At 30.6% G+C, this 15716-nt stretch overlaps 1 protein-coding gene across 1 annotated transcript; it reads right to left on the bottom strand.

Moving 5' to 3' along the window:
- Window positions 1-12051: 12051 nt before the first annotated feature.
- Window positions 12052-13061, bottom strand: LOC130823500 (uncharacterized). The gene has a single exon (XM_057688125.1). The coding sequence runs from the start codon at window positions 12999-13001 to the stop codon at window positions 12312-12314; it is 690 nt and encodes a 229-aa protein (XP_057544108.1). The 5' UTR covers window positions 13002-13061; the 3' UTR covers window positions 12052-12311.
- Between the last annotated feature and the right edge of the window lie 2655 nt (window positions 13062-15716).

Raw genomic sequence — 15716 nt, 5'->3', positions numbered from 1 at the left:
GTTCTTCTCATTTAAAATATTTCACTTTAAAGAGATAAAAATTTGATTAAGATATTTGAGTGATATATAGAAGATAAAATATTTTCATGACAGGTCTTGTGGGATTCGTCTAAATGTATATTTTTTTATCAATATTTTTTGTTATTTTTTATAGTATGTATTCAGAGATATCAAGGCTAAAAAATTATTTTGAAAACTGTGAAAAAAATAAATAGAAAGAAAAAAAAGAAAGGAATATGGAATATGAGGTTCTTATAAATAACCTAAATAGATATTATATTTGAATATATATTTAGAATAGCGATAATTTTTATTTCGTCCTTAAGAGTATAATATAATATTAATGAAAATAAATACTCTGTTTTGTTGCATGTTTTTGTTCATATGTCAATAAGTGTTCGTACGTTAATAGTTAACCTAGTTCATTGATTTCATAGAATAGTCCATAGTTTATGTTTGCGGTCACACAATGAACCCTTAAGGCCACAATTATTTCCCAATGTTTCTAATTAAATTCAATATTTTTTTGTTTTTATATTACAGGATATATATTGGGAGAAGGGAAAAAACTAGATAAAAATTGAATGTATAATTTTTGTCCGAGAAAATGTTACATATTCTAATTAAAATAAGATTCGATTCTCAAGTTTCGAACATTGAGGCATTAATTATTCTTTTGTCATATTTATAAAGCAATTAAGAATGAATGAGAACCAAGAACCATTTTTGTCAAGTTAATTTTTAATATCATGTCAAGGAACAATATTAAAGAAACAAACTGATATTGAGACAATCTGTCGTTGAGCTTGGCTACGGGATGGAGATATTAGAGTCCTGTCGCCAAGGTTGGCTACAAGCATTTCCTGTCTCCAACTTGTTCCCAGTGTTGACTATGGGCATTTTCCGTCGCCATTAATATTTTGTGAGAATTCAAATTTGCGAAAGGAAGGGACTTAGGTCGATAAATTTTTCACTTCACTTTCACCTTCATTTTTCTCACTTACACCTTCAATCTTCAATCTTCAATCTCTTGCACTTATTCTTAGACTTTCAACCTTTTTCAACCTTCAATCTTCAACCATCAACCTTCAACTATTTTTCAACCAGTATCATCCATTTTCTGTTAGTTTTCTAACAATTTATAGTGTTTTTGATAGTTCATATGTTGTTGTTATTTGATGATAGTTTATATGTAGATTTGTTTTTCGGTTTGTGTATTGTTCTTGGTAAATTTCAGTTAGTGCTTTATGTTTTCTTTGGCATTTTTTTAGTTATTATATATTAATTTTTTTTTGTTAATTTTTAATAATTTTTTATTTGTATGTTGTTGTACGTGTTGGTAACTTTTGATATTGGTAAATTTTGTTAATTTTTCAGTTTATATGTAGTTTTTTGTTAAATTATTTTGTTATGTGATAGTTTTTGTTTATTTTTCTGCTTGTATAAGGATTTTTTTAGTTAGTTCACATTGTTGTATGTTGCTGTTGGTAGATTTTTTTTGTTAATTCTTTATAGTTATCTTTCTTTTTTTTTCGTTTTTTTATTAAAGATTTTTTGATATTTATGTCTAAATGTTTAATTTCAGATTTTTTTGTTAATTTTTGAATTTTTTTATGTGTTTGTTTGTTGGTAATTAGCTGTTAAATTTTTAATTATCTGTTAAATAATGAATTTTTTGTTAGTTTCAGTTTTTTAATTTCATGGTGGAAGTGCAGGTGCATCTGATGGTTCCTGTGGATCTCGTAACACACGAGCACTCCAAGCGACTCGTCGGGTCTCGTATGCGGCGGGGTGGTGAAAGTGGTAGTGGTAATAGAAGATTTGTATATTTTATTCAAAAATAATTTATATGTAAATTTAGTATTTTATACCTTTTGTATTATATTTGTTATTATTTTCTATATTAATATAAGTTTATTGTTTATATATTTTTTGTCGTATTTATTTTATTTCTTATTTTAGTTTTATGTATTTTTATATATTAATTGTTATTTTTAATTAAAATAAAACCTCAATTATAAATTATAAACTCTAAATTCTTATTAATTAATATTAAAAACTAATAATACTAAAATAATAATAATAATAATAATAATAATATTAAAATAATAATAATACCATAATAATATTGAAATGTAAAAGGGAGTTCAAGATATAAAATGGTGACGGACTGACGACATTAAATTTCTGACGCAAAAAAAGACATTATCGCTACAGGAAATGCTGATGGTGCTGACAAAAATGACCACGGGTCCTCCTGTCTCCATCCGATTGCCATATAGGTGATCGCGACAGGATGGAAACAAGAAGGACCCGTAGCCATCTGGTTTTTTTTGTAGCGTAGCCAAAAACTTATAAGCAACAGGTTGAGGCCTCAATAGTCAATATATGTTATATATATACTCCCTCCGTTCTTTTTTGATCTTCCACATTACTATAATGGGTAGTTTCAAAAGTTTTTCCACTTTAGAATACTTTCTATTTTTAGAAAGTTTTTATCCCACTTTTACCACTTAAAACCCCCCTTTTCTTTTAATGTACCCCTTTTCTTTTATTTATAATTATTTTCTCTCTCATACTTTCAATACAATCATTACTTCACACTACTATTTAATTAAAATAATACACACTACAACCTCATACTTCCAATACAATCATTACTTCACACTACTATTTAATTAAAATAATACCCACTACAACCCAAAGATTCTATCGTGTGAAAAAACCAAAGTGATTGATCAAAAAAGAACGGAGGGAGTACTTTATTACGCCCCTCTCATAATAATTATGACAATATAAAGGCAAATTATATCCTTATAAATAAGATTACGATCAAAGAGCCCTATGCTCGAGAAATAATTCATGCGGTTATAATACGATAATTTGAACAATATTGTCCACTCGTTATGTCCATGGGCTTTTTTGAGCCCACAATTATTCTCCACGTTTCTTCTGTTTGTGGAGACATAAAATACTGTATGTATTTTATTTTATTTTTTCCATTTTAATATAATTTTTTAATACAAAAAAATATATATAAAAGATTAAATATATGCATGGCTCTGGTTAGTTGTTACATGTTTCTTAATGTAAAGAATAAGTCCATCGAGCACTTATTCTTTTGAGTGTAAATTTAGCTCTTCTTGTTTATCTGTTCTTTCGGCTTGGCTGGGTATCAGATTTCGGATGAGGAAGCTTTCCACCATTTCTCATGGCACTTGGAAAGTTTGTAAGCTAATGAAGCAGTTAACGATTGCCTCTATTTGTAGTTTGATATATCTGATTTGGAAGGCTAGAAATACTTGTATTTTGCAATTGCACATTCTACGCCTATATCTGTCATGAAGGAGCTCAAGCTTAGTATAATTAGCTATCGTTTCAAAGGTCTCTACCTTGAGACTATTAGATTATATCAAGACTTGTTAGAATAGATTAATTTCGTCTTGAGGCTTTGCTTTGCCTTCTTATAGCTTGTGTTTGTCTTGGTTTGGAATTAATGAAGTCTTTCTTTCTTCCAAAAAAAAATTATACAAAAAGTAAAATGAACAAACGAAAAAACAGAATCATACTATTTTATTTAATTTTCAATAGAAAAATTCGTAAGAAGATTTATTTATTCAATTGTGGTTATTGTTCAAAACCCACATATACATAAATTCATAGGAATTTTAATTCTCTAATAAGTTGATATTTAGTTTTTTAATTCGTTTTATACAATAAATTGAAGCTTAGAAGATTTAGAAATTTCAACATATTATAGGAATTTATCACCATATATACTCTCTATTTATTTGTTAGAAATAATAATTAGTTTTTCCTCCTTTTTTTCTCTTCTTTTATACTAGTATATATTTCCCCCTTCCCTTTATCTAAAAATGTAATTTTTGTATTCTTTGTATCAATTCAAGATAAGCATTCTGTTTCTCCTCTTCTTTTTCCCTTTCTTCTCTGATGTTTCTGATTTCTCTTCAAACCAAAATCAACATGGTATCAGAGCTATAGATCCGCTCTCTCAGATCTGATTCTCATACATACATCATCCCTGATCTTTCTTCTGTTTCTTCTTTTGCTTCGATCTGATTTTGCTTCTCACAATGATAAATCAAGATTCTCCTTCTCAAGATTCTGGTTCGAGTTCTCTTAATCATTCAGATCATCTCTTCCTTCATCCTGCAGATCATCCTGGACTATTGTTAGTTTCAAAACCCTTTGATGGTTCGAATTTTGGTTCCTGGAAGAAATCAATGTCTATAGCCTTGTCGGCAAAGAACAAACTGATCTTTATCAATTCGAATACTCAGCCTAATATAACTGATTTCAAATATGGTCAATGAAAAAGATGCAATGATATGGTCACATCATGGATTTTGAATGTCTTATCCCAAGAAATAGCTGAAAGTGTTCTTTACTCAGATTCAGCCTATGATATCTGGAAAGAACTTGAAGATCGTTATGGTCAAGCAAGTGGTGCCAAACTCTTTCAATTGGAAAAAGAAATTCGATTATCAAGCCAAGGTACGAATGATATTGCTGGTTATTTTACAAAATTGAAGAAAAATTGGGATGAATTGAACATCTTGTCTTCTTTACCTATCTTTTCTTGCGGTTCTGCACAAGCCATGCAAAAGTTCAACGAAGATCAACGCCTTATTCAATTTCTTATGGGACTCAATAGTGGTTACAATCACATTAGGGGCAATATTCTAATGATGAAACCTTTGCCCTCTGTAAGTCAGGCATATGCCCTATTGTCTCAAGAAGAAAAACAAAGAGAAGTTCAGGCAGCATCAGAATTCAGTAATGAATCAGCTTCAATGTATGCATCAAATCACAATCAAAATCAACAGCAAAGAATTCAATATGACCAAAATTACAAACAGAAATTAGATGACAGAAGAACTGTATGTAACCACTGTAAGAAACCAGGGCATATTGCAAGCAAATGCTACAGACTTGTGGGTTTTCCCAAAGATTTTAAGTTCACTAAAAATAAAAGATTTGCCGGTAATGCTATGTGTAATCAAGATGATGATCCTTCTCAACCTGGAGAACATTACCTTCACAACAATAATCAAGATCGGAATTCTTGTAAACTTAAAAGTCAAAATGATCTTCAAACCCGGAATTATGATAATAATCATCAAAACATATCTCAAGCTCAATTCAATCAACTCATGGCCATGATGAATAACCTACAAACTAGCAATAAGCTCACTGACTATTCTGAAGGATCTTCTTGTCAAGCTTTTACAGCTTCCAATTGTTCAGGTATGAAGGCTTGTTTTCCTCATGTTTCTTCTGGTGATTGCGTTGGTTGTAGTTGTTGGTCAGCTGCTGATTGTACTTGGATCATTGATACTGGTGCAAGTGATCATATGTGTCATAATGAAAAGCTTTTTATCCAAACACAAATCCTTCCTAAAGCACATCATGTTACTTTGCCAAATGGCCATGTTGTTAATGTGCATAAGGTTGGTTCTGTGCACATTCATCCCAACATCACCTTGCATAATGTGCTTTATATTCCTCAATTTAAGTATAATCTGCTTTCAATAGGCAAACTTTGCAAAGAACCCTTTTCTTACGCTTTCTTCACTAATTCTAAGTGTTATTTTCAGGGCCCTTCAATGAAGAGGCCTCTACATCTTGGTGATATTCACTCAGGGCTATATTTGTTCCAACATTCTCCTGCTTCTCAAGCTCAAACACATTACGAATCCTCTACATCTGACGCAAATATATGCCACAAAGATCATGCTCAGTCAAACAAAGCTTGTAATCCTGTTGATCTTTCTCATACAAATAAATGTACTCCTAGCACTTCTCAATTGCCTAATGTACATAAAACAGCTGATAATTCCTCTTTTCCTTCTTTTGTACATGAAACCCTGTGTAATTCTGTCAGAAATAATGAAAATGGTCATATTTGGCACCAAAGATTGGGTCATTTACCCTTGTATAAACTCAAAAATTTTTCTTTCTTTCCTAATAATTCTATTGATATAATTAGCAATTGTGATGTTTGTCCAAAGGCTAGACAACACAGGCTTCCTTTCCCACTCAGTCAAACTCAATCTTCTAATCTATTTGATCTTATTCATGTTGATATTTGGGGACCTTATCACACCCCCACTCATGGAGGTTATCATTACTTCCTTACCATAGTTGAGGATTTTAGCAGAGCCACTTGGACTCACCTTCTTAAAACTAAAAGCAATGCTTTCCCTCTCCTTCAAACATTCACTGAAATGATATTCACACAGTTTAACATCAAAATTAAAGTCTTTAGGACTGATAATGCTCTTGAACTAGGATCCAGTAGAGAAGCCACATCCTTCTTTCAATCCAAAGGCATCCTTCATCAAACCAGTGTCAGAGACACTCCTCAACAAAATGGAGTAGTTGAGAGAAAGCATCGCCATCTGCTGGAAACAGCCAGAGCCCTCTATATTCAATCCAAGCTACCTATCATTTTTTGGGGTGATTGCATCCTTACAGCTACATACCTTATCAATAGATTCCCTATGAAAATTCTTCATGACAAGTCACCTTTTGAAATTCTATTTGGTCATCCCCCATCTTATTCACACCTCAGATCCTTTGGTTGCCTATGTTATGCATCCACTCTAAAACAGGGACGTGATAAATTTCAACCAAGAGCTTCACCTTGTATTTTCTTAGGTTATCCTATAGGAAAAAAGGCATTTAAACTTTATAATCTTGATAATCACAAAATTCAGATATCTAGAGATGTTATTTTTCAAGAAACTTCCTTTCCCTCACTAAAACAGACAGGTTCTTTTCTTCCTTTTTCTACACAAACACCATTTGATTTTAATTACTTTTCATCAAGTCAGTCCATTCCTCTTATTCCTCCCACCAGTCACTCTTCACCTTCTGCTACAAACACACACTCTTCTTCACCACCTCTTAATCATTCTCCCATTCCTCTTATCAGAAGGTCTGTTAGAACTACACAGCAACCTGCATACTTAAAAGATTATGTTTGCAATCATGTTGTCCTAAATTCATCTCCTTCTGACATTGCTCATATTCATGATTGTCCTCACACATTAACCTCATTATTCTCTATTCCAAATCATATCTGTTGTTTCACTACTTCATCTCCCACTCACCAGCTGCTTGATCCTACTAATAATATAAAAGAACCAACAAGTTATGAAGAAGCTGCCACTGTTCCTGCTTGGCAAGAAGCTATGCAACAAGAATTATCTGCATTGGAAGCAAACAACACATGGGAAGAAGTTATATTGCCAAAGGGCAAAAGGCCAATTTCCAGCAAATGGGTTTATAAGATCAAAAGACATGCAAATGGAAATGTGGAAAGATACAAAGGTAGATTGGTTATCAAAGGTTGCACTCAAAAGGCTGGAATTGATTATAATGAAACATTCTCTCCAGTAGTGAAGATGACAACCATAAGGAGCCTCATTGCCACAGTAGTTAAAATGCATTGGCCTATGCATCAATTAGACGTTAATAATGCCTTTTTACATGGGGATTTGAATGAAGACATATATATGAAGCCTCCTCCTGGTTTAATTCTTTCTGATTCAACTAAAGTGCTGAAGTTAGAGAAATCTTTATATGGGCTTAAACAAGCATCTAGACAATGGCATGCTAAACTATCTACAGCTCTAAAATCAAGGGGTTATATCCAATCCAAGAATGATTATTCCCTCTTCTACAAAACCATGGGCAAAAGTACCATATTTGTAGCAGTTTATGTGGATGACATTAGCAGTTTATGTGGATGACATTTTAATTACTGAAAATCATTTAGAGGAAATGGATGCTTTAAAGACATTCCTGCATTCCAAATTCAAGATCAAAGACCTGGGTTTTTTACATTTCTTTCTTGGTGTAGAATTTTTACAAGAACCTCATGGTGTAATCATGACACAGAGAAAATTTGCAGAAGAGTTATTAAAGGAATTTGATCAACAGAATGCTACTCCTGCACATTGTCCTTTGGAAAGTAATTTGAAGTTAAGACCTGACTTTGGCATTCCTATTTCCAATCCCAGTCTTTATAGGAAATTGGTTGGTAAATTGAACTACTTAACAAACACAAGACCTGATCTCTCTTATGCAGTACAATACTTAAGTCAATTCCTGCAAGATCCAAGAGAACCTCATTGGCAAGCAGCACTACATACTTTGAGATATCTGAGCAAAGACCACACTAAAGGAATTCATCTTAATGCTTCCACAGATTTAACCCTTGAAGCCTATTGTGACTCAGATTGGGCTTCCTGTCCCAACACTAGGAAATCAGTCAGTGGTTACTTCATCCTTCTAGGTGGTAGTCCCATTTCATGGAAGAGTAAAAAGCAAGCCACGATATCTTTAAGTTCAGCAGAAGCAGAATATAGATCTATGCGTAGAGTTACAGCAGAGCTTGCTTGGCTTACCGGGTTATTGCATGAATTCACATTACCTACTATTGTTCCTGTTCCTCTCAAATGTGATAGCGAAGCTGCTATCTACATTGCCAAGAATCCCGTCTATCACGAGCGCACAAAGCACATTGATATTGATTGTCACTTTGTTAGAGAGAAGCTGCAAGATGGTCTAATTAGTTTGCAATATGTGTCCACTCAACACCAATTAGCTGATGTCTTCACCAAGAGCCTTTCAGGGCCTGTTCATCAAAATCTGACTTCCAAGTTGGGGATGTTAACACCCTCCAACTTGCGGAGGGGTGTTAAAAATAATAATTAGTTTTTCCTTCTTTTTTTCTCTTCTTTTATACTAGTATATATTTCCCCCTTCCCTTTATCTAAAAATGTAATTTTTGTATTCTTTGTATCAATTCAAGATAAGCATTCTGTTTCTCCTCTTCTTTTTCCCTTTCTCCTCTGATGTTTCTGATTTCTCTTCAAACCAAAATCAACATTATTTGCCATTTCAAGGAAATGAAAATTTTATCAGTGTCAAATAAGTAACTTTTGTAAATTCCTTATAATATAACAAAGGAAATAAGTTTATGTATGTATGCCAACTTAACTTGTACTTTATTTCCAATTCAAGATTAGCTCAAATATTATATTTGGCAAATATAAAATTTAAATATATAGAATTGTGCTGATTTTTTAAGATTTAATGATAATTTAAGTGAAGAAAAGATAAAACAGAAGATTAGGGTAGTTTAGAATGAATACTCAGTTTTTATTTTCCCTTTAATCACCATTACAGCTTCATTATATATATAAAACTAGGAGCTAACTAAGCAAATAATATAACTAGAAAATATATAATTGCCCTAATATATTTGCTAAATGGAGAAATAAATCATCAGAATATTTCCAGAATAATATGTTTCCACAGTAAAATGAGACAAATATCTAATTTTGAAAATTCTAAATAAATAAGTGTCATTTTAAAAAAATCATGAATTTGAATATCAAAACTAAAGTCTTTCATTTCAAATGAATTTCACATATTGAAACGACGATATCTTATAATAATTAGCTAGAAAAATTTTATTTTTTACGATAAACAAACAAACTCTATAAAAAAGTTACGTCATCATCATCCTACCCAGTGTATCCCGCTCATAGAAAAACTATGGACAGGGTCTGGGGAGAAAAGGACGGCGGCAACTCACACCAATAATGGAAAGTGCGGCCAAAGGAGTCCCCCGGTACGAGAAAAATAAAGAGACATAACCACACGGGAAAAATAAATTAAATGTCTATAAATAAAATAAATAAGTAATACTAACTACAAAAAAAATAAACAAACTAATAACAAAGAAACGAGAGAAGTAAGAGGGTTAGATTTTAGCTACTTTCTAAAACGCATCCTTTACAATGAAACTATTAAAACAATATGGCCACTAAAGAAACAATTCACAACTTGCAACCAGTATTAATTTCGTGCTCGTCCTATTCGTTCACATACAAATAACATCATTTAAATCATTTGTATGTATAATTGTATTCACACGTAATAATTCCACTGGCTCATTTAGTGCATTATTATATCCAATTTTCTTTGAAAAATACCTGCCAAAACTTGTAGTTAGGCTGCTGTTGTCAACATTCATTTACATTTACTCTTACTAAGATCATAAATATTCTAGAAGATTTACCTTCCTCTTAGTACTCTCTTTTCTCATTAAAGCTATTCTTTTAAATATGTAGAGGAAATAATAACAATCCTCTTGGCCAAGAGGATTGGTCTTAATCCTCTCCATGAAGAGGATGGAGATGGGAGGAAGAGGATTGAGTAGTACACATGTTACAATCTCATTGGTTGTATTTAATTTTGATTTTTGTACAACGGTATTATTTAAAACGATTTATTAAAAAATCGTAAGGTAAAATTTCAAAATAATTTCACCAACGGCTTTATTTTTTTTCTCTATAAAATAAACCTAATTTTACCTATATTTCACACACTTCAATTTTTTGTGTGGGCTGAATTTTTACGACTAGTAATCTGCTAATTAATTAATTATGCAAATTAATTGGCTAAACAATATTTATTTTTCAATAATTAAACAAATTAGAATTATTGATTTTGGTGATAGGAAAAAGAATGTGTTGTAGGTTATATGTGAGTAAGAGAAAGAAAGTGAAAAGAGGATGAAAGAGTATCCCCTTGAAATGATTGGATGTTAGACAAATTAAAGGAATGGAATGAGAAAGATGATGTAAATAATGAAAAATGATGTAAAGAAAAAAGAAAATAATGTGTCAAATGGAGAAAAAAAGATAGAATTATGAAGAGGATATATTTATCCTCTTCATTCTTCATGCTCTAACACTCTAAGTACTATGTACTAAGAGAAGAAGTGAGGGTGTTTCAAAGGTAAGGAGGCCTTATCTCCCTTGGTATTTAGAACATTAGGTGATATATTTCTGAAATTATTCGTATTAATAATCTAATTTATTACTTATTTTTAAAATAAAGTTGTATTTGTATATGTCCATTGATAATGTATCATGTTTAGGGGAGTTCAATGGGTTGAGCTCTATTTTGAGCCCTTATGTAGCCCTTTTTAGAAGGCCTTTATAAGGGTCGAGTCAAAAACGGGCTATACTATAATTAAAATGATGCGGGCTATATAAAAGGGCTCAATAAAGGTCTAAAATGGGTCTTTGTAAATTGCATAATTAATGTATAATTTAAATATTATAAATGACAATGTCAATAGAATTATTAATATTTTTTCAATTTAATTATTATAGATGATAGTTTAATTATTATAAATCAATAAGTGGAGATTAAAATAATTTTTAGTAGTGAAAAATGGGCCGGCCCATTTTAAGCCCATTTTAATTATAAAGGGCCTTTATTCGACTCGGCCTATATTTACTTAAGCCTGTCCCGCCCCGCCCTTATCCGACTCATTGAACACCCTAATCATGTCTATATGAAACTAGTGTTTAAATATTATAAACTAGTGCTTAGTTTGAAGAAGGATAAAACTAGAATTCCAGAAAAGGATGAAGCTTTAAGGCGTTTTGATGATTACCTTATAACGGACATATGCAATAAGTAGAATTATTTAAAAATAATGAAATATATTAGACTTGCAGATAGAATTATTTAAAAATAATGAAATATATTAGACTTGCAGATGGGCATATATTATATATTAATATGAGAATAGTAATATTATTTTGTGAGCAATGGTACGCTTTTCTTCAAATTCCGAAAATAGGTTAGTTATTAGGCTATATCACAACTAGGTTTCCTCGTTTTCCAATTATTTGGATTCACTCATTTTTAAATAATAAGTCCATATTTTTCAGGTTATGACTTGTTAATTTACAGATTTTAAATCAATTTCAGATTATATTTATAATTAACAAGGCTTAAGCATAAAATCATACTTCAAGTTAGTATTTTTTTTGTATGTTTGAAAGGAATACTTCAAATTAGTAAAGTGCTAATAATACTAACACTAAATTATCGATATATCATAAAATAAGTAGTCTATACACAATAAATAGATAATCAATTCCATAATTTTGAACATCGATGCAATCTTAATAATCAAAATTCTTCTTAATGAAAATTAAATGATAATTCATTACAATTGAAAAAAGCATGATATTTATTCATACTCTATTATTATTCAACTATTTCAAGACAAAATACCATCTTGATAACTTACTAAATTTAGAAATTAATTAATTTTTTAATGCAGGATAGACTGACAACGAAAATTAGAAGAGAGAGCAACGAAAATTAAACTCATATTCTTAGAAAAGTGGTACATCATCTGATTGAAACAAAGTCTGATTCTAAAGAAATTTGATAGAATTTAAAATAAACTATTTATTTGTTTTCAAAAGTTCCTTAAAAGAAACAAGTTTCAACATAGGATTAGTTGTAGGCAACCCTTCAAATACAACTATCCCATAATTCTTGGTATACTTATCTTTCTTAATCTTAGCTGAAATAACAAGTCTATAATTAGTACCAGTTACAACTTGATACTCACCTTTAACAATATCCACAAACTCAACCTTATTCTTAGCTAACTTATTGTACTCATATACGGCAAATTCACCTATAAATCTCACATTAGAATCATTAAAATCCTTAATTGCTTGATACCCACCAAGCAACTTCTTGATCTCATCATTATTAATTTTATTATGGACTCGTTTAAATGACACGAGTTTTAATCTGATTGGATTACCCTTGATGGTTAATCCTTCAAAAATGACGGTCTCATAATTAAATATGAGACCGCCGTCTTTTACTTTAGCGGTGATAATAAGTTTATAATTTGTACCTTGTACAATTTGTTTTTGTGCATTGATTATTTTTACTAGTTGGAGATTAGTGTTTTGTTTTTTATTTTGGTTTGAGATTGCAAAGTTTGCTATTTGTTTGACATGTGGGTCTTCTAGGTTTGTGATTGGTCGATAACCACCGGTTTTGGTGGTTGCTACGGTGAGATTGGTGGAGAGGAAGAGGAGAGTGAAAGTGAAGAAAATAGTTTGAGTTGTTTGCATATTGATGTTATGGAGATTTCTTGTGGGATTTGGAGGTGCATGTACTTTCTATTTGTAGTAGATGATATAAAATATAATATATACTATTAAATTTTCTATTATTATTATTCACATATGGGAGTTTTGACATTGGAGAAAAGAAAGAAGATTTGTCACTATATTACTTTATAAACTTGAAAAATAATTTTACTTTATTTTAGAGGAATTTAAAAAGTAACTTAAAAAGAAAAGGTGCATGTACCAATTGATTTTATGAGTGAATCTCGTTTGGATTTTGTTCTCTTAAAAAATAAGAAACAATTAAAAAGAATGTACCTTTAGGTGGTTGTAATGGTAGTATGGTGGTTGACCAGAAACCGTAAAATTCCTGTAAAATAATTTCAACATGTCCAAAATGACCCCTAAAAGCAGTATCTTTAACGCATAAGTTAGTACCCATAGTAGTGTAGTAAAGAGAGAGCTAGAGAATCTAATTTTGTCTTAGGAGGCAAAAATTAGTCCCCTTGACTACCCAAAAGGATTTATTAGAGTATATAATAATAAAGTCTTACTACACTTGAGGAAAATTGGTGATGCTTCTAACAAATATAATGATTTAGTTGTTAATTGATAGTAAGTTTAATATTTTTTCGTTATACCGATTTAATTAGCTAATATGTAACTTACAATTAGGGATGGTCATGGGTCTAGGACCCTATTGAACCCGGCCTTTTTAAGGGTCTAGTTCTTAATTTTTGAGACCCATCGAATCCGGATTGAATGGATCCAAAAAAATATCTGACGGGTCCGGGTTCGGGTTCTCGGACCCAGACCCTAGACCCGCCCCTCAGAGAAGTGTTTTTACTTATGCATTTGGACAAGTGTTTGGTTTTTAATTATGCATTTAGACAAAAATTTTTACTTTTTAGTAAATTATTTTGTATTTGAATTTCATGGATTCGAACCAGTGTTTGTAATACGATAATAAGTTGTTTACAAAAATACAAAAAGACTCGCAAAATATTCAATTTTGACAAATCAAAGAGACTTTATTTAAGACCCATTAAGGATCCTAGACTCGTCAGATCCAGAGCATCTGGGTCTGGGTATGAAAATTTTGGACCCTTATGGTCTGGATCTGGGTCTGGATCTACAAAAAATAAAAGGGTTCAGATCCGAGTCTGGCCAGACCCGCCCATGACCATCCCTATTTACAACAATAGAATGTACTAGACTAAACTAGAGTCGCTCATTACAACAAATTTAACTTTTTGCGACATTGAATTCAGTGGCATTAAAAAAATGTCACTGATTCATATTTTTAGTGTAATAATTATTGGTTTTTATTTTAAGTTCCACTATAAAGTGATTTAGCGACACTTTATTTGGTCTTTAGTGGCATATGTAATTGTCACTATAGTCTATATTGGCATTTGCGAAAAATGCCACTAGATCTTATATCGTAAAAAGCTTTAGTATAACTTTTTATTATGCTGTTAAAAGGTTCAATAAACGTCACTAAATTCCCTCTCTCTCTCTCTCTCTTTCTCTCTCTCTCTCTATATATATATATATATATATATATATATATATATATATATATATATATATATATATATATATATATATATATATATATATAATATATGAAATTTCAAATAGCGACATTTAAATTAAATATCGTTAAATATATCCTACTAAAAGCAAATTATATTATAATGGCTTTATAATATTCAATAATTAAAAGTAAAATTTTACAAAAAATATAAATTAAATATCGTCACTATTAACAATGTTTGAAAATGTATTAGGTGTTAACATGTTGAAAATTTAGATTTAATACTCACTAATTTTAGATATTTTCTTGTTTTATTAAAAATACTACGTATTTTAAAAAAAAAATTTAAATATTAAATTTTCTAAAGAACATATAATTCTAGAAGTATACTTTGAGCAACTCGAGAGATACGATGAGGCTGTGGTGTGTCTGTCTTGAAACTCGGACAAATCATTGAATAGATGCAATCTTGTCAATACTCTCTGAAGCACCATCAATGTGATCTGCAAATGGTCACATAAAACAAAATTTTCTACGCGAAAACTGTATAGCTTGGAAGCTTTTAAGTCTCCTTCAACTCATTGACTTGAAATGGAATTTGGTATTCATACTGTATTTTATTTACATAAATATAAATTATTTTTTAAGGTAGGTCAAATCAGATTTAATTTTTAGATCGAGTAAATTTTGAGTCATTAATCTATATTAAATATATCTATTATTATTTTATGTATTTGTTTTATTATGTTGGTCGGTTATGTTTGTAATATATTTTAATTTTTAAATATATTTACTTTTGATGATTATAGGATAGACCAAGAGGAGGGAGAGTTAGTTGAGAATTGAGATAAAATAAAACTCAATTCTCTAATATATTTTTTTTATAATTCTTTATAAAGTCTATTTAATTATAGATATTAAAGCTCTAATTACACATGAAAAATGTAAAAAACTCAAATGTAATTAAGATTGTGAAATTGAGAGAGTATGTAGCTTTGTTCATTTTATGTGCTAATTTATGTAAAGTGTTTACAAAAACGACTGAGGAACTAAAATTGAGAATAACCTAACTTGACCTAATACTCTATTAAGTGTATATATATAATATGTAGGAGTATTACTTTCTCCGTTATAATGTTATAATATACTTGCAACAATTATTTTTTTCATGTATTTCA

Source organism: Amaranthus tricolor, chromosome 9 (assembly GCF_026212465.1).
Source record: "Amaranthus tricolor cultivar Red isolate AtriRed21 chromosome 9, ASM2621246v1, whole genome shotgun sequence".
Taxonomy (NCBI): Eukaryota; Viridiplantae; Streptophyta; class Magnoliopsida; order Caryophyllales; family Amaranthaceae; genus Amaranthus; species Amaranthus tricolor.
Note: the sequence above shows the minus strand (reverse complement) of the source record. Positions and strands in the feature narration are given on the sequence as shown.